We start from the raw sequence: 22,469 nt of genomic DNA on the forward strand, positions 1-22,469 counted from the left end.
ATTGCTTCTTGGCCAGCTGCAGTTATCCAGATGATGATTTGGGGGTATTTGGCAGCTTATGACTGGATGATGAAGGTGTTTTCATTGCAAAATTGTTCTTAAAGGTTTTTAGGTCATAAAGACCCAGGTTCTTCTTCCTCCTTGTGGTCACTCTTTCATTGTTCTGCTGTTTCTGTTGCTCTTTGACTTTTGGGGGGATTCAGGTTTTTTACTTAATTGTGTAGTAAGTTCATTTCTGTCTGCGGAAAGCTGTGCTGTCTCCCCTTGGGATGTTAGAACAGACAGCTTTTGAGATGTGCAGAGCCTGTATGACCTGCAGTCCTTGGTCTGAAAGGTCAGCTACGCACATCTCCGTCTCCTCTACACCTGTGTTCTCCTGCCCATACTGCAGAAAGTCCTTGCCAAAGGAGTAGAATAGGGGAAGGAAAACTAGATCCTACCGTAAGAGCTGGAAGAGCCAAAGTCTGTTTTCACATATGAGATCAGCCTTTTTTATCTTGACGGCGAGTGTGTCTGCGGGAAGGGGATTTTTTAGCATGCATTTGGACCATTGCTTTGGCGTAGGATGGACTGCATTGTCACTTACATGACATTTGTTTCACTCCCTTAGTTTGATCTGCAAGTTAAGCCCCTAGACTAAGCTAGTTGTCATTGATGAGGGAATAGTAGCTCCAGAGAGGGAGTTGATCCATATCTTACAAAACATCTGGTTGGAAGGCAATGTCTCTGGCTACAGCGGGATCTGCACAACTGTTTGGACTGAAATGGCATTACTAGATGAAACGAGTCCCATCATCTGTGCTGCAGTGGGCTGCTGAGGACCGGTCTTGGGAGGGCAGTGACACCTGAACGTTGCTCTGCAGTGGTCATGAGCATCCCGTTTTGGGAGTCATGACTGTGTTCATTGAGAACAGCTAATCCTTGCCGTTGTCCCCAGTCCCTCCGGACGTCCAGGTGCATCCTCCATTACCTCTCTATCTGCTATATATTGATGATATGGTCAAAGCCGTGCATACCAGTAATGATAAACTAATTATGATACGTGTATCCTCGGGGAGGCCCCCTTAGTAACTGAGGGCAATGAAAGAAGGCAGAGTAGCCATGGCACCGTGTGGGAGAGGAGCCTGACGGACAGAGCCCTGCAGCTTCCTTCATTTTCGCTCTGTATTCCAAATAACTCCCTTGCTCAATTTGCTACCCACACACCAAAGCATTGTCCCATTTTATCTGGTTCCCTTGATACTTCCATTGCTTATCTTATGAAGATCTGTGTTAACATTTATCAAAACAAATGGCAAGCCTGGGACCTTTTAAGTAGTTTTTTTAGTTAATAAAACCAATCTTCTACTTCTGTTATGTTAAAAGTACATTATCTTTTTATTACAAACTCTCTGCAGCTCTGTCTGTTTTCCTTCTTGGCAATTTCATGACTGCTCCAGTTGATTGCTGTATGGAGAATTACAAAATCATTAAGGGTGGGGTTTTACCAGCTGACTTACAGTACAAGCCATTTCTCAAAATAACCACAACAGTGCAATACTGATGTGTAATTTACGTCACAGTATGTTTTTATGAAATAGTTTGTGGCTTATTCATTTAGATTTAGAACTGAATATCTCTTCTCTCGCTTTTTAATCAAGCTTTCTTCTTCCTTTTTTTTTTTTACTTTTTAATATTTTCCACTCCTAGGCTTGGCTTGCCTCCAATTTACCAGCTACAGTGAGGAGGAAAAAAATGATTTATTTTTTTTCTTTTGCCTGCAGTTTAACTGCTAGTGTGTTTTCCTCTTTGATGTATACATTTTTGTTAACTGCTTCGGAAGAGATGGTAGATTTGTGGTAGAATATATTGCATAAAGGTGGAGCAGAGAACTGATAAAAGAGATGCAGAAGTTTGGAATTTCAAACCATAGCAAGCGAGTGACGCTATTTAGCCTTCTGCTCTAGTACATTTCCTTTTTAAAAACGACTTTCTGTATAACGTCTTGTAATTAGAACAGGAAATCATTGAGTAACTATAAGAAGAATAAGAGCACTTAAACTGAAAAGAAAATTACCTTCCGAGAAATTATATTCACAATTTTTTTTCCCTTAAATTTTTTTTTTCTTCCCTTCACATTACTGTGTTGGTAATGATAGTAACAGATGTACCTACTCTTATCTGTATCATTGTTCTGCTTATGTTTTCTGGGGGGAAGGGGGGGAAATCATTTTCAGTAATACAAAAAATGAATGGACAGAAAATGGGAAATGCCTAATTACAAAAAATATTCTGTGTCACAACAGAGTAGCAATTAAATTGAAACTTCAATATAATTATCAATAACAGTCGAGCCTGGAAGGGTGCCAGGCGCGTAAAGTTGGTGCTCAGCCTTTATGTGGTTGCTAGGAGCACGGCGAAAAGTATAAAGCTTAGAGAAAGGAATGTCTAATGTAATAAAGTAACAGAAGGTAGCATAAATCATTGTGAGAGCAGTTCATATTGACATTATTTTACTTAAATTGGGTCGAAACTAGACATTTAGTCTTACAAGAGGCACAAATTCATATTTCTTCTGCAGAAATAACTCTGTGCTTTCTGGGAAGAAGTGGAGTGTGCTTTCCTAGCACCAGCCTCGTACATATTTGGAATCTTTTAAGCAAAAATCTTTAAATGTTTGTTTCTGTTGGCATCCGAATGCATTTGCACTAATACGATTAAAAGAACTAAAGGGCAAAATACTTGGCAGCTTTTGCAGTTGAGGTAATTAGGTACAGGAAGGAACATGCATAGTTTTTCCATCAAGCTCTATAAAATCCTGGTGTGAAGGTCTTTTTAAAGAAAAAAAATGCTTACTGATGTTGAGAGTAGATTATGGCGGTTAGCAATAACATTATAGGCTGATGTTTCCGAAACAAGCAAACAAAAAGCGAGTTATAGTTTTGTATTTCTCTGCTCTCTCTGTAAATAGTTCTGGCTCTAGACGGATTTGTTAGGAATTCGTGCTTTTAGCAGGCTTTATTATTACTTTTTTTTCCTTTGGGGGCTTTTAATTGTCTTGCGTTACATATTAAAAATGGTTGTGCTGATTTGAAAAGTCAGTTCTTGCATAGATTCATTGTGTTTGGCATTTCATGCATCTCTTACTTACAAAGACAACTTGAAGAACATGTAATCCAACATAAATGCCAGGCTGTGCCAAATCCCAGCTCTCTTTACCCCTCACAAAGGGAACTGTTGGATTACATCTATGCATATATAGGCAGCGCTCGGAAGGCAGGGGTGGAACCTTGCCTCCTAATTACAGTTTCTCTGTTTTCAGCCCTGAAATATATAAGTAGATGAAAAATGGACATTGGAGGGGGTTATTAAAACACACAATTATGATATAAGCATGGGATTAGAGTAATTTCGGTTGAGCCTTACAAACAGCCTACTGTAGGTATTATCTTTCACTGTGTTCTCTCTGTTGAAGCTAAAATGAGATTCAGAAATACAGCATCTCGGTTTTCTAGGATCTCAGTTAAATGTTTTTAGAAATTACATTGTTTTTCTTGATTTTAATGGAATGTGATCTATGTTTTGCTCTCTCATCCTTCTCAGAGTGAACTCTTTCTAACCATTTTTATCAAAAATATTCAGCGATATACACTAAGCCCACCATTAAATGGCACGTGTTGTATTTTGCTAGAAGAAAAATACTTCTTTGGGCTTGCATTTTATTAGGGATTGGTCTACTTTGATTTCTATTTTCTCACGTGGGTGTGGTTGAGAAAAAAAGCCTTTGTTCCAGGAACACTCTGTTTGTCTTTCACTAAACAAATCTTCAGTTTATTCAGCGTTTGTTCATTCTTAGATTTATCTATTGAACCTGGGGTGAATAAAGAAAGGAAACAAATGCATCATAAAGTACTCACTGGAGTTGCACAAGGATGTATAAAAGTGATCCTGTAAAAAATGAGTTGATTTTAATTTATGCCAGGGGTTTGAGTTAAGCTGTCAGTTGTCAGGGGTAGAAAGTTTGTGTAATTCTGTGCAGGGACTTACAGCACATTTGTCTAGAAACTAATGGTTTACTACAAAGGCACACGGGACATACATTTATATACACCCTGTTTAAAAAGCTGACCACATCCTGGCATAAGAAAAGTGCTGTCAGATCAACAGATTCAGCTCACCACTATCTACACAAAGGTATAAAGTAGTAATAACTGTCAGGCAGGCGTGTATGAAACTCTCGAAGGAGCTAAAGGACGGATCATGTGCTTGTTAATTCCTAGAACAGTTTTCCTGATCTGATTTTTAGAGTTTCCTAATAAAGAAGCGAGCGCCTTATTCCCAGGAGCAATTGGCTCAATCGTGCTGTTGTGTCGGCTTATGGGATACTTACTTGTTGAAAACAAAGACAAGCATGACCACATCCTGATTGACTGAAAAAGGTTTTAGGGCCATAAATTTTATTTTCTTAGAAAAGTAATGTCAATGCTGTTTACCAAAATGTATTGCTCTTACTTTTTTACACAAATTGTTTGATCTCCCCACCTACGTCAGGGTAACGGGGAAAGTTCGGAGTTTTTAAAAGTAATGGCTTTCAGGAGCTGTGCTTGTAAAAACACTACTTCCCAAGTCCGTCTGCTGGGTTGATTTTTTTTGCAGCATTGCATTCGTCTGCCATGATGACATTCTAGGTGATATATCTGCTTCCAGAGGCTTTTTAAAATTTAGCCTTTTATGTGTCAACATTTCCATTGCCTCACGCAAATCAAGATGAGTTGCGCCATCGTATTTAGTTGGGGAGAACTGATCTGACATTTCTTTCAATATCTGAAGTGATTTTTACTTTAAGGGTAAGAAAGATGATTTCAGTATTGGTAATGGGATTAAATAGTAGACCTTTTGTCTCTGACAGAAGAAATAGCTGAGTTATTCAGTAATCAGAGTACCGCAGAAAACGTAAACTGCATGCTCTTATTTTGTCTTCATTGGCAAAGCCACGTTCAGTTACCCCACCAGAGGAGATAAATGAGCATAAAAAGAAGTGCTGTTAAGTACTGGCTGCGTACCCACAAATGAATAATTTCTCATGTTTGCGTCTCTGGTTGGGGTTTTTTTTGCTGTTAGGTTTCCTGCTGGTTATCATATGATGAAACTTGATAGTGATATTTCAAAATCTGCCGCCTTGATGCCTAATATCATCTAAAATCTGGGGGAATGGAAAGGTCGGAGCTCTAGATTGCTTTGTACTTTGAGCCCGCATTTTAACAATTGGAAATTCATTTGCTCGTTGTGCTCTGTAGGTGTTTTATTGAGTCCTGCTGCATTTGCAGTTAACGTGAAGAAAGTTATTTGTACCTGTTGGGGTAGCTTAGCGTCAGTGAGCAGGTGAGATCAGCCCACCTCCCCGGCCCAGGGGCCCTTTGGTAGTTGCCAGTATCAGCTACTTCAAAGGAGAGTTAATAGCTGTATGCTCTGGGGCTTGTATGTTATTATTTTTAAAAGACGTTAGCTGGTGTAAACATGAGTACAGTAAGGCTGTATAGAGAGCTGAGTAAAAATGACAGATAATATTTCTATCAAAGCAGCCAAGTTGGCAAAGTATGGAGAGTACTTTGATTCAGGCCGTTGGCCAACTTCTGCAGAGCGATGTTCTCTTCCTCATCCAGGTAGAGTCCTTGTGGGCAAGCATGGGAGAACTGAACAGAAAGCCAGAAAAGAGACTGTTTCAGTAAACTTTTTTTAAATTTCTATTTTTGACCTACCTTTCAAAAACCGCTGTGCTACAAAAGATAGGTTTTGAGAAAAGACTGAACAAGTGGGCCATGGGTTTTCTGAGATGCTTGAGTTACAGCCCTTGTTTTGTATTTTTCTGACGTACTAAGAGTATTTTTTTCTTTTCTTTTTTTCTTCCAGGTGAGGATGATGAAGATTCAAACCTGCTAATTCTCAGCTACCCACAGTACTGTCGATATCGTTCCATGTTAAAACGCATTCAGGACAAGCCTTCTTCAATACTAACAGACCAGTTTGTTTTAGCCCTGGGAGGCATTGCAGTAACAAGCAAGAACCCCCAAATCTTCTATTGTCGGGATACATTTGATCATCCTACTCTAATAGAAAATGAAAGTATATGTGATGAGTTTGGTAAGTCATGTTGCAGCTATTTTCTTTTTCTCACAAGTAAAGATGTTTTTCTTCTTTTCAAACGTTCACTGATTTCCAAGGGGAAGATGTGATTCCTTTGAAGTGAATCAATGCTGTTTATGTTTGAAATGTTAAGTACCAAATATGCTCGCTCTTCTGTGAGACTGAAGGCTTCTTGCCACTGGTGATCTTGGTATTGCAACTTGAGTTTACCACAGCCGATAATGTTACACAGGTAGGGTGTGTAGCACTGTTACTCAGTACGAGTGAAGGGATCCCTTGTCTGGATTTGAAATTTGTCTACTTAACCATTTGCCTGTAGCCTGTGTCTTTCCAGAAGCTTTACAAAGCGAGTTGGGTTTTTTTAAAGTCATTATTGGTGCAATATGGTAACAAATGCAAAATAGGAGAGACTCCCTGCGCGTCCCTTTGCTGTTCCAGAGCCCATATCAACTGCGCGTGTGCTCCCAGGGCCCTGGACAAAAGTCAGATACAACTGGTGTTTCTGGCCTTCCTGGAACATGGGCTTTTTGAGTGAGGGCTTTGCCAGTGCTAGGAGCTTGATTTTACAAGTGCAGAGGCACTTCTGGGAGGTGACCTCTTAATTCCAAGGCTGTAGAGAATACTCTGCAGCTCCAGAGAAGTATGCAGCCCCTTACAGCTGGGAGAGAGGGCTGCAAGATTCAGCTCCTGATAGCTGCCAGGTGATTTCACACCTTTCTTTTTTTTGTGTGTGTGTGTCTGATCAACCCAAGGGCAGCGGATGTGCTGCTGAATGTGTGGCAGAACGCATGTTGTGTACACACGCAGGGTAACTCCAGTAATGGGTCCAGTGTAATTTCTTTAGCGGTGTACCTGTGCTGTGAGAATTAAGTTTTATTACCGATAACCAGATGGATGAGCGCTGCGGCTAATGCTAGCAAAATCTGCTCGCATAGCGGTGGGCACACCTTTGCTGTGTGAGATCCCTGCACCTCTGCGAGGAAGTTCTTGTGGTCTCTTAGAGAATTTCTGATTATGCATTTAACATATAATAATGGGAGTGAGAGGGAAGGGGTTCAACAATGCCTGTGACGGGAGAATCATCTCCCCTCTTTTTCCTCTCTCTTGCACGCTGGCTTTGAGCTTGGCGCCCATTCCAGCCCTTGTTGTGTTGGCAGAGGAACGCCAACCCAACTGGTGGCGTTGGGGCATTTTGTGAGGTAGTGCAGGACGGCTCCTCTGCTGCTGCACCGATCAGCTCCTGACAGGTAGGAGAGATTCTTCTTACGCGCTGTCGCTACTGGAGCACATTCCTGCTGTGAATACTTCTAATTTTGTGATGTCAAGCTTTTGCAGGATCGGGCCCAAACTGTCAAGTCTGCTCATACTCACATAAAACGTTACAGGCTTTGAATGAACTATGAATAAAAGTGTCGGTTGCTCTTAGGGGGTGGGGGTGGTGAAAAAATGAATGAAACGCCCTGGAAGTTTGGTCCAATAACATAATAGTATCATGTTGATTTTTATTTACTCTGAGCCTCCAGCTCAGAATATAAAGTTCAGTTTTAATTGACTATCCTTCTTATATGGGAAAGGTTATTTTAGGCTTGAAGGCGTTTGATGAGCGTACCATCTGCTTTCTGTGGAGTATTTTATTCAGGGTCACTCCTTGATTGCAGGTTTGTTGAAATAGTTGGATCCATAATGTAAGTGTATCATGGAATATTAGTAATAGATGAATCAGAGATGTGGAGTGATGCAGAAACTACGCTTAGTGAACCATAGCAAGTGCTTTGTTCAGTCTCTGAAAGCTAACTATGCCATTCTCTTGACCTTTGCGAGGCAATTATCTCATTATCAAACCAGAGCCACAGAAATCTTAGCCATAGAAATTAATAATGTGTGTTTAAAATTTAGTTTGGTGTAAGAAGCAGATTTTTTTAAGTGCCCATAAAACAAAACAAAAAAAATACTACTCTTTAAAAGTATTTCTTATGAAAATAATGATGTGGTAAAATTTGCGAGCCCTGCTGTGTTAGGAAGAAAAAACTGGCCAATGTATGGTTCCGTTTCTGTATTGCAAAATGTATGGTGTCAATTATACTACCTTTGTTGAAGGCAACAGGCAAAGTGCTATTTTATCCTTTTCTTCGCTAGCAGGACAATAAAATGTACAACACTTCGTTATACAAACAGTTTACATTGATATCATGTAGATTGATGTCACATGTGGAAAGTGATGACTGCTAAAGCTAAACAGAGACAGGGTGGTACAGTAGATAAATGGATTACTCTAAGGCACTGGTATTTATCAGTCAAATCTGAGGGGAGACCAGATTACAGAAATGTGACTAAAATTCTTAAAAGGTGTCTATAAGGAGATCCAGACACATTTAATTTGAAGGGTTTGGCTATTCCTTACCTTGCAAATGAAAGAAGTGTGCAGAAGAACGAGAGAGGAACACGTGTATTTCCCCATCACCTGAAATTTTCCAAACTCTGGAGCGAGTCCAAAATTTGGGAAATATGGTCTACTGATGTCTTTATGCGAGAAGTGCTGGCTTCTGATAGGGATGCCAGGTCTTCTTCAGAAACGTTGCTGTTGGGGAAGGTGTTACACGTTCTCTGAGTGTTGGAGTACTGTGCGACAGATAGAGCGTGTCACAAGTGAGACGCCAGGAACACCTTTACAAAGAGCCCCATTCACCGCAGCGTCTAAGCTGTTGTCCTTGTTAGGCAGTTTTAATACAGAAAAACGTTTTTTCCAGGAAGTATTCTCTCTACTTTTTTTATATATATTTTTAACAAAAACGTTTTGTTCAGCTCTGACTCCTTCTCATCCTCCCCCTTTTCTTCCCCATTCTATGGGGGCTAACAAAAACTAAATAAAGCAGGAAATGAGGAAGAAAAGTTAAGTTTTGTTGACAATAAATAATGTTATTTTGGTGTGGGATTTTTTTTCTTTTTTAAGTAGAAGAGGTATGTAAATGCTGTCTGTCAGCTCCTGAAGAGATGCTTTGATGCTTCAGGCAGTGCCATGCGGATGGCCTCTGTATTTCCATAGGGCTTTTGTAAATGTTAGGCTGTGGTGAGCTTCCACTCCGGCTTCGGTGTGGGCTGCCGCAGCCAGGACCTGCTGCCGATGCTGTGGCTACCTGTGTCTGCCTCCCTCCTGCCTGTCCACTGCTGTATGGCATGTGCCCAGGTGGTTTGGGCAGGAATATTCAGGACTGATTTCCTTGCAGAGTTCTTTTCTGATTCTCCTCGAACTCGGTTCAGTGTGCCGCAGCATCCCATCAAGGAGGCCACTGGAGAAGTGGGCTGCTGAGGAATTGGCTTGGCAGCTGGAGAGCCTCAAACATTGGCATCTATTTCTTCTCAGCCTCCCAGGGAAGGACTTGCTCTGCGTTTTAAAGGGGAAAGACTGCTGTGAGTGGGAAGCCTCCTGCTCCCATTCTTGTTGATATAACTACTGATTAGTTAATCTAACTGCCTTGGAGGGTTCCCCTCCAGAATGCAGATAGTCTCAAAAGCTTGCTTCTCTTCAGAAAGCAGAAGACATAAGCCATGCTTGGATGGCTTGATAGCCAAAGTTCATGGATATGACCACAGTCAGACTGTGTGCTTCTTCCTCCTGAAGTAGAAGCAATGGGGGGTCCTCACCAGCGTGAAACAGTCCACGTGGGTAATGAAATGCTGGTGTTGGTGGTTAGGAAATAGAAATCTGGGATTTTGAATGTGCACAGGAGGCTGGAGTGGAGTTGTCCACGGTCAAACTGAAGCAGAAAGGCTTGAGCCCTGCCTGGCGGTGCCACCGGCCCGTGCAGGTTTGCAGGTGGGCACTGAGTGAGAGCCACGGGGAGACCTCGGGATGGACCTGGGCAGCAGTGGCAGCCGAGTCCCTGCCACGGTCCCGCGGGCCATGTCTGCCCAAGGGAGGGACCAGCTGGATGTGAGCAAACGGGATCAGTTCCCTCCTTTTATTTCTCTGTCCAGACTAGAGTTCACCTACGCATTCCTTTATCTAACTGCTGCTATTAATTGGCATGTGGAAAAAAACAAACCCCTATTTCCTCATTCTCCTGCTCTCTTAAAATAAAAAAATAATATGTACCAGCTGAACAATTCATTTCTCTTCAATTTGAGATCATTGGTAAAGACTTTTTTCAGAATCTTTTTCATTTATTAGCCTCTGGGGTTACTGTTATTGAATAACTTTTGTAAACGTATATAATTTACTGGCATTTGCTGTGCGGTCATCTATGCTGCAAGAGAGAAGGAATGGAAAAATAGGGATCCTAATAGTTTTCATTATAGACTGAAGAGATCTAACAGGAGGCAAAGCTGCTTGTGCAGCATCCAGAAGGTGTATCTGAGGGTCCCTGGGCAGAAATGGGTGTGCAGGTGTTGCTGGAGCGCACACACGTTCTGCGTTTCCTTGTCCGAAGAAGGTGACTTGGCCTTCTACTGGACTCACGCCTACTCCACCGCTTGGAGGGACTTCCAGGGCGCATCGATGAGTGTGGACCCTTTCCCAACCCAGCTGTGGGCTGCATTGCCAAATGCGCGTGGGCCCCCACAGCAAGGGAGCGCAGAGATGAGTCTGTCAGCGTCACCTCCACCTTCTCCAGGCCTGGGGGCTCAGCACAGCTCAGAAGCAGGAGGGTCAGGTGCTTGGGTGATGGTGGATTTCTACAGCTCCATCAGCTTCGCCAGGTGAAAATCTCGCACAGAAGGATTAATCATGGTGCTTTGCTAGATAAATATTATAAATCCTGCCTGCTAAAGATGAACCGGGAGTCTCGCATTCATTTTGTGAACATGGGGTTGCTTTTTTCTATAAACTGGAGTGTGAGAGAAAACTGAATTCCTTTATTTCTTCTCAATTTTTAAAATCTATTCGGTAAATTTTAAGGCATTCTGGATTATTTTTATAGCATGCTGGGTCCAATATGCCATTAAACAAGCTGTTTGGTCCCTGGGGTACTGTAAACACTTGTTCACCCCCAAAAGAAGGTTAAAAGTTTTATTTTTGTGTGCAAGGGCCAATTTTTATAAAACATTTCATACCAAAAACTGAGAGAACTACATCCTGCTGTGGTATTAATATCATTTTTTCTCTGTAAAATGAAACTTCTTCATTTTACCATAACATGAGCAATGCAGAGGGGAAACTGCTCATTGAAAAAAATTATGTGTAAAGGGCAATGCAGGCCCCACTTCCCTCCTCTCCCCTTCCCCCCCAAAAAAACCTTAAAAATACATTGCTTGCATTGGGAAAAATCATCTCCATTAAAAGCAAAACAAAACACAAAACGTTCAACAACTCGGATCTCCGTGTAAAACAATGCAGAAAGCAGATTCTCTCACTTGCAGGGCTGGCAGGGAGTGGTGAGGAGTGAGGGATGACTTACCCGTCCTCCCAGCCGCCGGGGTTTCTGAGCCAACAATTTCAGAAGGACTCACCTTCCATCTTCTCCTTGACCAGGGAAGCCGTGGCAGGACTTCTTAGGGATAGGTCATATGCCAGGAAAAATGTGTAGGATGAAAGCTGATGACTTCAGGGTACGGAGTGGTACCATTACTGCTGGTATAGCTGAAATTTGGCCTTTGCTTTTGTTATACGTCTCAGTTTACAGAAGTTTGTGACTCATAGATAAAAATCAGTTGTTTAGGGGAAAAACATAACAAAACAAAACCTTGGCAGGGAATGAGACTTTAAAAAAAAGAAAGAAGAAAGAATGTTTCCAGTCTAAATGAAATACAGTTTTCCTGTTGGTGACTTTATTTGTGTTAGTCAAAGTTGGCTTTTCTTTTTAAACCACCTCTAGTATAAAAATTGTGCTTAGGCCTGAAAGGGTGGTTTTTAAATGTTTTTCCGCTGATGTAAAATATCAGCGTTATTGCTGTTGACTCTTTTGGCTACCTGCAGGATAATTTCCATCAGTGAAATTTAGAAAACCCTGAAGTTTCCAGAGAAATGCTTCAGGCTTCTTTGTTGTAACACAAATGTGATGTTAGAGTGGGGTTGGTGTTAGTGCTCCTCTGCTAAGACGAGAAGATTTAAACATTTAGAAATGCAATAGGAGGGGTGTGGAGGCTTTTTATTAGCGTGGATAGTGGGACCTCCTTAGATGGAGCTTTATGGTGGCATCTCCAACAGTCTGAAAAATATGCAAATCTTTTCCAAGGTCCTGGGCAGGGTGGCTTAGCTAAATATTTCAAATTTTAACTCTCTCAAAACAAAAACAGGACATAGCTGAAGGGGAAGTAATGATTAATGCATAATAGTGCTATACGCAATATAGATAAATGTACATTTCCTCTTCTCTCCCACCCCACCTCTGCAAACATAAGCTTTTAGGTTGAAAAAGCAAATCTGGAAATGTTCTGGATTCTGGTCAGACTTCTCTTTTATTTTGTTAATTCAACTGTAGAGTAAGATATTAATGATCCCCAGATGTTGTTTATAATGATTGATTTTTCAGTTGTGAAAAAATACTTGCAGTTTTTTTAAACAATTGATATTTTCTAGTGTGCTCTGCAGCGTTTGAATAAAATGTCTGAAGGCAGAGCTGTTTATGTGCCCAACATAATTGCTTCTGTTAAGTGATTTCTTCATTCTTAACATTTTTAGCTCTAATTGCTTTTTCCCCATACATCTAAAAATAAATATTTGCAAGTTTTGCATTCTGTCACTCACTGAAATGCATAAAATATTTGTATACTCAAAGCAAAAAGGCACTGATAAGGGGTCACATTCTGTCTCTACTTAGTGGCGTAAATCCAAAATAGCTCCATCCGCTTCAGTGGCTGTTACTCAAGATTTTCACCAGTTAACCAAGGGCAGAATCTCACCCAACGTTAACAGCAAGCTGTTAAGTGAACATAAGTAATGTGTGGTAAAGTAAGATAAAATACCTCCCTGTCTGCAAGAACTTCAATAGAAACAAATGCTGTTAGCGTCTACTTTTTCTTTTTTTTTTGGTACATTTTCACTAGCAACCGTGGCTGTAACTGGGATAAATATTAAGATAGATTATTTTTCGGTTTATAGGCAAAACTCCTTTTTGGCGAACATCTACAGAATCGCTGATTTTATTGGGGTTGCCGGTTCCCGCTGCCTTTGGGAAGGCAGCAGATGCTGAGTGGAGGGGCAGGTGCTGCCTGAAAAACTGCTTTTGCCTGTTTCCTCCGTCCCCTTGGCATCGCTCCTCGGCCGGGGCCGGCGGTGGCCGCCTGCCCCGTACGGAGGAGCTGCCCAGAAGCTCACGGTGGCCGGATGGCACCTCTGCGAGGGCACAGCTCCCGTGGCCAGGGCGCTTGGGAAACTGGTACGGCTCCTTACTTCTTTGGGAGGGTACGGCCTCCCTGCTGGGGCAGACGGGGCTTTGGGGCTCCGACGGGACGCGAGGGAGATACGTCCTCCCTCCTGCCAGCGCCCGTGGCAGAGCCGAGAGCCTGGGTGTGCCTGCTGCCAGTCTGGCGCTTCTTGTATCTCTCCTTTTTGATTTTTAATTGAAGAGTGATTATGGGATGGTATTGTGGGGCTTACATCTTGTATCAGCCAGAGTTTGGCAGAGAATTAACTTGTAGTTCCAGCAAACAAAGGGTTATTGAGTGAGCTGTTCTTCTGTGCCCGATAAATGTAACTTATCACAGGGGTTTTGTCATCTGTTACACATGCGTCTGTTTTATTGGTGTCCGTTCACTAAGTGATTGTAGATATAAATGACTAATTCCTCCTATATAAGATTTCCACTCGATGGCTAGTTTTATGATTCAGCTATCAAAATCACTTTTTGTCTTCATAGCGAACAGTAAGGCAAGCTGCATTCATCATGAGTGTGAGCCATGTCCATCATAAATGTTCTCATTTCTGGAGCCATCTTTTTTTGTTTGGGCTTTTTTTTTTTTTTTTTTTTTTCACAATATGCCTTCGCTAGAGCATCCTTGTTTGAGTGTTCCCCTGGTTTCGGTGCCTCCCTTGTACCACTGAGCCTGGCCAGATTCTTGAGCTTTGTGTTGGGAGACCTTTTGGTCCACCAGCATCCCCAGCCTCCCGAATAGTGTCCCCAAGGTGCTGGGGCTCAGCAGTGGCTGGGAGCAGGGGGACCTTTGTGGCCAGGGAACGGGCCCCCACTCCTGCACCCGTACAATGGAAAAGAGAAGTGGTTTATGTCAGAATATGGTCACATTCTTCTGATTAAACCCACTCAAAAAAGACAACATTGTAATATTTTCCAATGACTGTTTATCATGAATTACGTCAGCCTTAGTTTAAATTGCTATTATTTCTCCTTAATGCTTCTTGGTGCCTGCATAATTTACAGCATTGGCAGCTGCGGGACTATGAAATAACCTTTCACAACCACCATACAATAGTAAAGAACGTGAAGTTTTTGTTGTTAATTATTATGGGACTCCTTTAACTTTTTTACAAAGTGACATAAAATATTGTTGAGGTATTTATGGTTAAAGCTACTTTTACATGGATCTATTTTGCTTCTGGCTAGTTCTTAACTAAAGCAGTCATTTGTGGTTATTATGCCTTGGGAGATATTATGTCAGAACTGGTTTAAGAGTATTATTATGTATCACATGTCATATATTACATGTCAGCACTTGAGGCTGTCTTTCAATAAAAACAAATGTAATTTTAGTTAATGGTCTTTTAGGTATAGGCCATTTGTAAACTTACCTGAGTTCATTTGAAGCTATACTAAAAAGCTTTGTTCTCCCGGAGTGCTCTTGAGTAATTTCATTTTGGCTTGGGATGGAATTTCCAAAATATTTGTCATTATTTCAATCAGAGGGTGCTGCCTCTAAAAAGCAAATAGTTTCCCAATACCGAGGTTAATGTACACATTTTAAGGAGCTGTAACTGTTACTCATTACTTTGTTTACTTTTCCCCCCTTCAGAGCTCATGCTTCCCAGGTTCCCTACTGGTCAGGCTGATAGGAGTATCCCAGGCAACTAAGCCACCTAATGATGATACTTCACTGTGCCGCTTAAATGAATAGTTTATACCTTCTAGATAATCCCTGGGTGAAGGGGGGCATAAATTAAAGGTTGCAGGCGAGTTTTAGGTTTCCTTGAAGTTTCACTTCAAGTCTGGAAAGCGCAAACTTACACAAAGCAAACTTCGAATTAATATGTCATTCCCCTTGGTTCCAAATACTATGCATATTTTCCAGTGCGTACTTATTTAAAGCAAGAAATGAAGCATATAGGGTGTGCCAGAAAGTTTACAAAGAATGAAAACACATAAATGACTCATGTGAACTTTTTCTTATTTTTTTTCTTAATGTGTAGTTAGTTAATTACTGCTAGGCAAAAAAAAAAAAAAAAAAAAGGCATGATTTCTCTCCCCTTCCATCTATATTTGAGCACCATAAAAATGATCAAAGCCTCTGTTTGTCTCTAGTTACATTTTACTCCATGGGGACTACTGGTTTTGGTGACTCTATTGTAGAGAACGGAAACCCTGCTGGGCAAAAAAAAAATCAGCCTCTGTCCCCCCACAAATGCTTGGGCTGAAGATGTGAAGATGCAAACGTGAAATTAAAAAAGCAAGTAAAGAGCACGGTGAGCATTTTGTGTGTTGCTAAGTTGGAATTTAATAAGAGGAACATAAAATGGAGCTAAACTTGCCTGGATGCCGCAAGATTTTTTTCTTTTTTTTTTAATATTAGGGAACATGCTTGATTTCCCTGGAAATAAGTGAGCAATCTGAATTTAGAGTTGTTTGGCAGGGGGGAGGGGGCATTTTGTTCTCTTTTTTTAATCAAAGGCATTTCAAAAGCCGATGGCAAGTGAAAGGGGAATCTATCATTACGTAAGAATGTAGGAAACTTTTCTGTTTAATGAATGAATATTAGGTATTTGGGGAGCAGAGAAAAGGTGGTAAAAGAGGGAGACAGAGCTGACGTCTTGGGGATTTTAATAAAGACTGAAGTTAGTAGTGAAAAGGTCAAAGTGCCATTTGTTGAGCCCCTGCTTCTGGCGTGGTTTCAAAGCTGGCAGTGCTGACTGGGGGGCTGTGATGTGTGTTAATGAACAGTTGTGGCACTTAACTGAGATCATGGGTTGGTCACATGAGTATATATAAAAGATATGAGTGAAGATTTGATTCCCCCCCCCTCCCCCTTTCTGCTGCAGCCTGGCTGTTGGAAGGACCAAACAATTAAAAGAAATGTTTGAAATGTTTGAACACCACATTAAGTCCCCTAGTCTGTAAGGAAAATGAGCTATGAATAATAGAATACTGCTCTGGTTAAATATAGTTATTCAAAATTGTTTTTAGCTACAGATGTTATGCCATTTTAGAAACTTAGACTAAATAATGTCAGATCTTGTTTGCTTTTTTAGTATGTTATTCATTTATTGGGAAATTCAAAATTTAAAACAGCTGGGATGGGGTTTGGTGTTCACTAAGTAATCTTTAAAATGTGTACATTTCAGAGTTACTCTTATAGAGCTGTTTAGAAATGACTGAATTGTATATTATAGTTATAAAGTTCTGTAAACATGCTCTACCATGTAGACGGGGAAACATGAAATGGGAAAATGAGATAATTCTGGAGCCAAATTTTATGTACCACAGACTTGATAAAACAGCAAATGGCTTTCTCAATTTAAATAATTTGTAACTTTCCAGGAACGTGCATGGGTGTTACGAACAGTACGTCTAAAATAGCAGCGGAAAAAAAATGTTCATTCTCCTTTAATTCTCCCTTTGATGTTTATGTCAAAACGAAGGAGTTAATTTATCTAAGAGTTTCACTGCATGAGTTGGACTGTACAAAACCAATCATGTAGAAATAATAGACTACCATTGGAAGTGCTGTACTATTGCAGTTTTAATAGCTCTTCAGTTCTGCTCAACAATTAGTCCATACATTTTATAGCTGTGTCTTTAAGAAACTGGCACACTCAGCAAAATCACAGTAATTGGGAGATGATGCAATGTGGAGAGAAATCAGAGGAAGAAAATTAATTGAAAAATAGTGTTTTGTTCGGGTTCGGGTTTGTTTTCTTTTAAAATTTTAAACACTGCAGTAGTAATTACTGGTGGGTGAGACTTCTGCGGAATTTAAATTCCACGTGGCTGGGTTTTTCTGAATTTTTTTTTTAATCAAATTGCAAAAGAGGCAAAATAGCGCATTAAAATTCTTGCTATAGTTTTCCGTGTCTGAAATCAAGCGAGGGCATTAAGGGTGATCCAGAGGAGGGTTTTCCCCTCTATTGACACCAGTGCTGTTGGAGTAAGTTCTCATTGCTTGTCAGCATCTTCATAAACCTGATCAGACAGATAACAGACAATACGTGAATTAGGTTATTACTTAAGCAAACAGCTAAAGAGACCTCAGCAATCCCTTTTTGCTTGTGTCCACTGGAGAAGGTACCAGCGTGTTACAGTGTAAGCATCCATCTTCCCAGTCACAGCCAGCGGATGCCGGTAGTTTCTTCGTAGGACTTTTTATTTTTTATGCACAACTACTGAAGAACAAGGCAACTAAAAAAAAAAAAGTGTTGCTTTTTTTGGGAAGTTTATCATTAGCAATTAGGACTTTGTAATGTTTTTTAATTGATTTATTGTCCACTATGGGCCAAAGGCCAGTGAAGCAGTGAGAGTTTGCATTTCAGCTGAAGTTTGGGCCTTGGTGTTATATATAGCTGTATCTTGGTCTTTAGTGATCAGACAAGCATTTCCTTGTGCCTTGGGGCTGCCGTGTTGGTCTTAATGCCATAAATTACTTGAGGGTAATGATAGATAACCAATTGACTAGAGTAGGAGAGCAAACCTGGTTCTTAGATGAATAAGCAGGGGAATAGTGAGAAGAAATAGGGAGGTGTTAACTACTGCTGCATATAACACTAAAGGAAATCATTATCAACCCCCCTAAGAGCTAACATTTTTGGTAAGTCAGTCAAATGATAATGGCTTTCAGCAAAAAAGGTGATACAATTTCATGGGATAACTGCGCTACTAATACTCAAGTGTATTATTCTGAACTACGGGCTGCAGAGGAACATGGAAGAGCAGAAAGACTTTTATTAGATTTTTTTCCCCACTTTCACCTTTGTGCCCGATTCCGCTGCCCATGCTTTACATGTTGTATTGAAATACTGGACAAGGTTAAGGAAGGACCCAAGGAACAAGTCATGGCACGGAAAACTCTTGCCTTCGAGTGAAAGACTAAAGAACGTCAATCCATTTAGTGCATGGAGGAGAAGACTTAAGAAGGGACCCGATCACAGTCTCTTAGTACCTCCCTGAGGAGAAGACCTGTGGTGGTTGAGGCCTCTGTAATTGGCAAACAGACACATAGCAGGACCTCGTGCTTCAAAGTGGAAGCAGATAAATTAATGCTGAAACTAAGGCACAATTATCTAGCAGCGAGGGGTAATTAACCCTGGAAACAACTTAGCAAGGAATACCATATATTCTTTGTTACTTGAATCTTTTAAATCAAGACTGCTTTCCAAAAGACATGATCCTTACTCGTGCAAGAGGTGTACTGGCTTCATCCAGTGGTCACTTTGACATTGTATAGACAGTATTTGCAGAAAGTAGACAATTCCTTCTGGCCTTAAAAACTGTTACTGTGTTAACATATGTGATTTATAGCATTTGGGCCGGTAAAGGCTAGATCGTGCTGGATTTTCTGTCCATTACACAATAAAGCAAACCTTCCTAAAACTTTCTTAAGTAGACAAGGCAGAGCTTTACACCTGCTCTATGGACGAGAGGCTGAGGAACAGGGTTATGCAGGAAGCTGGTGCGTTAGGAGCTAAATGTCAGTGTCTTCACTGGTCCACCTTGGTGGCTGTTGATACCCCGTGTCCTCTTTGTTCTCCTTACGAGTCTCCATCCACCAGGAGCAGTTGCCTGCCTCGAAGCCCCAAGTGGGCAGGGTGCTCCTCTGCTCTCGTCTCTGGGGGCTCATCAGTCCCTTGCCTGTTCTCTGTTGGGGATATCTGCTCAGGGAGAATTGGATCTGGTCCATTTTAGGCCACTTCAGTAACTTCTACAAAGGGCTGTCTCCTCAGCTGAAGTATGGAAAATGTAACCCAATAGCATCTCATTTAAATGTGCAGCAACACACTGCGAGATCATCTGCAGACTTACTCTACTCACTTCTTGAGTCTTCCCTGATGGGTCCCTCACAGGCGTCTCCAGTCACCTTACCTTTTTGCGTAAGAGCCTTAAAGAGCATGTTAATTAAAAAGCAGGTGTTAGCAACAAGTGAGTAATAGAAGAGGAGGAATTTATTTCAAATCAGCAGTTTCAGCCCACAGAAAGGGTAAGGGAATATGTGAAAAGGGTAATGGTGATCATCCTGCTAACATGGGTGACATTCGCAGATGCTGCTGCTGCTTCAACAGAGAGGTACTGTGCAACCTTCCAGCTCTGTCATCACCCTCCTGTGTTTCACCCTGGATTTGCAGCTGTAATAGAAGTTGTTAAACTCCCAGTGAAAACAGCTCTTTGCTGTGGGGTGGCATGTTTACTTTAAGTAGGTGTTGATGATTCTGCTTCTCACTTCGTTGATTAAATAAGTCATTTCATCTTCATCTTAAAGTCTTACAAACTTCAGCTGCACTTTGCTGAGATGAGCCCGTGTCCCATTACATACTTTCACAGAGGTAGAGCACAAGTTTGAGAAGCGGAAAAGACGATTCCCAGGGTCTTTAGCAGCTCTTAGCTCAGAATACCATGTTTAAAATAAGCAGTATAGTTGCCCTCGTTCTTTTATAGCATCCCGATTTTGCAACGAACCATAATTGTTTGGCTGATTTGCCAAAAAAATGATGGTTCTTCAGGGTTTTTTTGGTGTTGGTTGTTTTGAAAGGCAGCCTGTAATTAAGATGAATACATGTACATTGTGAATGTTTAGTTATGGTAGAGATGGGTTTGTTATAAAACAAAAAAGAAAAAAAAAAACCAAACAAAAATTACCTAGTTGCAAATCCTTGCAGTTGTTTAGTTTAGAAGTTTAAGTCAATTTATGGAAGTCTGTGTTTACTGTCTTTAGAGCTTGATCATGGCATTGGAATGTATTTTGGAAAAAAAGACCCTATAAAATGAAATCCACATTTACGGGTAAGGAGCACAGAGCACTTAGGATCAGCAGTGAGACTACAGTATCTCTTTGAAGTATAGTGAAGAGGAGTACTTGCCGGTGCCATTTTGGGTTTAGAAGGAGGTGAATTGATACACTCAGTAAGTTCTAACACTGTCGAACAGCAGCCAGACCCAACGCCGTTAATTTCATGAGAATGTGGCCCGTGATACCCCAATGACAGCAGTCAGAAGATAAAACTAGATCTGAAGCGCTTCATTTAAAATAAAACTTTATAATAAAGTCAGGTCTCCTAAGACGCTTCTTTTGTGCTGCGCTGCATGTGAGTAATGTGGGTGACTCATCCAGCCTCTGACATGCTGTAGCCACCAACATTCCCAGCCACCAGTGTTGCCCTTCATAAGGGAAATATCCTATTTTTGGTATGACGATGTCCTCAGTTTTGAAGAATTTTCCTCTTTTAAAGTGCTCAGACAATTAATGCCTCATGCATGTATTCAACAATAGTTGCCTAGCAACCATCAGAAATATTCGGGAGAGCAAAGGAAGCCGAGATGAATGAGCAGAAACATCAGCCCCCATTTCAGGTGAGCTGGAGAAGGTGTCAGGGCTGCGCTGTTTGGGTCTAAGCATGAATATCCATGAAAATCAGACAATCCCGAAGCAGCAAATACAAGCTCCAACTTGCACGTCCATCAGATGCAGAGATGAGATGAGTGGCAGGAGGTTGCAGTTGGTTGGGCTTTCTCAGTTTCAGAAGCCTAGACCAAACCAGCATAACGATGGTTAAATTACAGAAAGTCAACCAACACTCCTTAGTGGCTGAGGAAGGTTTTCCACCTCGTGTTGCATTCCACCTGCAGCTAGAGAACTGGTAAAGTTCCTTTGGTGTAGGTCTGTGGGCATGGGTCTAAGCGCCAGGCAAACCCCTTGCATGGGGCTTGGCTCCAGCCCTTCTCTTGCGTTGCCACCTGGTTCCCACTTCTCCTCCTTTCGGATTTTGATTCTGGCATAACTTTTACCTCACAGGAGGTTTTCTCACTCCTCTGAGTCAAGTCCTTGATGCCTTTTTTTAGCACTGGAAGATGCCATTTGAGTGAAAGGGAAATTTTTTCCACAGTAACACCCCACAGCAACTGTATGTCTGTTTGGATTTTGTTCTTTGTTCCTTTTTTTTTTTTTTTTTTTTTTTTCATTAGAAAGGTTGAAATGAAATGTTTGGTCTAGGGTTGGAAGGACTGAATTTTGTCATGCTGGGCTGGCATACTCTTGTGGACGACTCTGCCACAGCGATGCTAGTATGGCCACGTCCTGTGCCTGTCCCTTTCTCTGGATGAGGTCCGCTGCTCCTCCCCAGTGGCTGTACCATCGCAGCTGCTCAGAGCGCTCAGCGTTTGGTGCTCAACACAGTGGAGCTTGGGAGCACAGGGCCCTGGGACCCACGGTTCGGTGGGACGCACTTGCATGTCAGACCCATTGGAGACAAAAGAGTTTTGATCCGTAGAAGTATTTTCAGCTGGTTTCTTTTCATTACACACATTACAGTTAAAGAGCCTGATAGTTCCCCTTAAAATGGTGCTCAGAACATTTTTGACTGCCTGCCCCGATTTGAAGAAAATGATGAAATTCTGGCATTTTCCTCTTGGATAGAAAAGTCGGATTTATGACCATCTCTACTTCAAAGGTAAAGGTTAAGAGCAAGATTATGATCTCCGTTCCAGTCATGTAAATCCACAGGAGTCAATTACTTGGGATTGACAGTGATGTGATTTAGATTGGAATCTGGCATTAAAGCTTTTGGGGGTTTGCTCCTACACCCGTGGACTTCAGTGCCACTTGACTGCGACTCGTTGCTTTTGGTATGTGGTGGTGGTATTTGCATGTGGAAGTGCCTCAGGGGCCCCACATAAAACATTGGTTCACTAGCTTTAGTGGTTTGTTTTTTTTTTTTTTTAGATTAGATGTTAAAATGTTGAAATCAAAATATGTAGGGGGTGGTCGGGAAGTAGCAGACGCACAATGGTAATCAGAATAATGTGATTTTTGAGGCTGGTATCTCATGACTTAGAGCTGAAAAAAATCCCTTCTGTATCTTGGAGGTCTGAGGCTTTTTCTGATCATAAAAGGCATTTATTTCTGGCCTTCATGCTTGATGAGATATCAAACTTAAAATATGCCATGATCCTATAGTCTGGTAGTGCTTTCTGGCACTGGTCAGTGGCTAAATATAGCCAGTTTTGAACCGCTGTGATAAACCTGGAAATAATGTTCAGCAG

The 22,469-nt window shown here is 41.3% G+C and overlaps 1 protein-coding gene across 3 annotated transcripts in view; it reads left to right on the forward strand.

Moving 5' to 3' along the window:
* The window catches only part of ARID5B (AT-rich interaction domain 5B), a 122,137-nt gene that overhangs the window by 41,203 nt on the left and 58,465 nt on the right, over positions 1-22,469 (forward strand). For all 3 annotated transcript variants that reach the window (XM_063338942.1, XM_063338941.1, XM_063338943.1), the window contains one exon: positions 5,890-6,120. In XM_063338942.1, the coding sequence (XP_063195012.1) occupies positions 5,890-6,120 (231 nt within the window). The remainder of the gene's footprint in view (positions 1-5,889; positions 6,121-22,469) is intronic.

This window comes from Chroicocephalus ridibundus, chromosome 6 (assembly GCF_963924245.1).
Source record: "Chroicocephalus ridibundus chromosome 6, bChrRid1.1, whole genome shotgun sequence".
In the NCBI taxonomy this organism is placed as follows: Eukaryota; Metazoa; Chordata; class Aves; order Charadriiformes; family Laridae; genus Chroicocephalus; species Chroicocephalus ridibundus.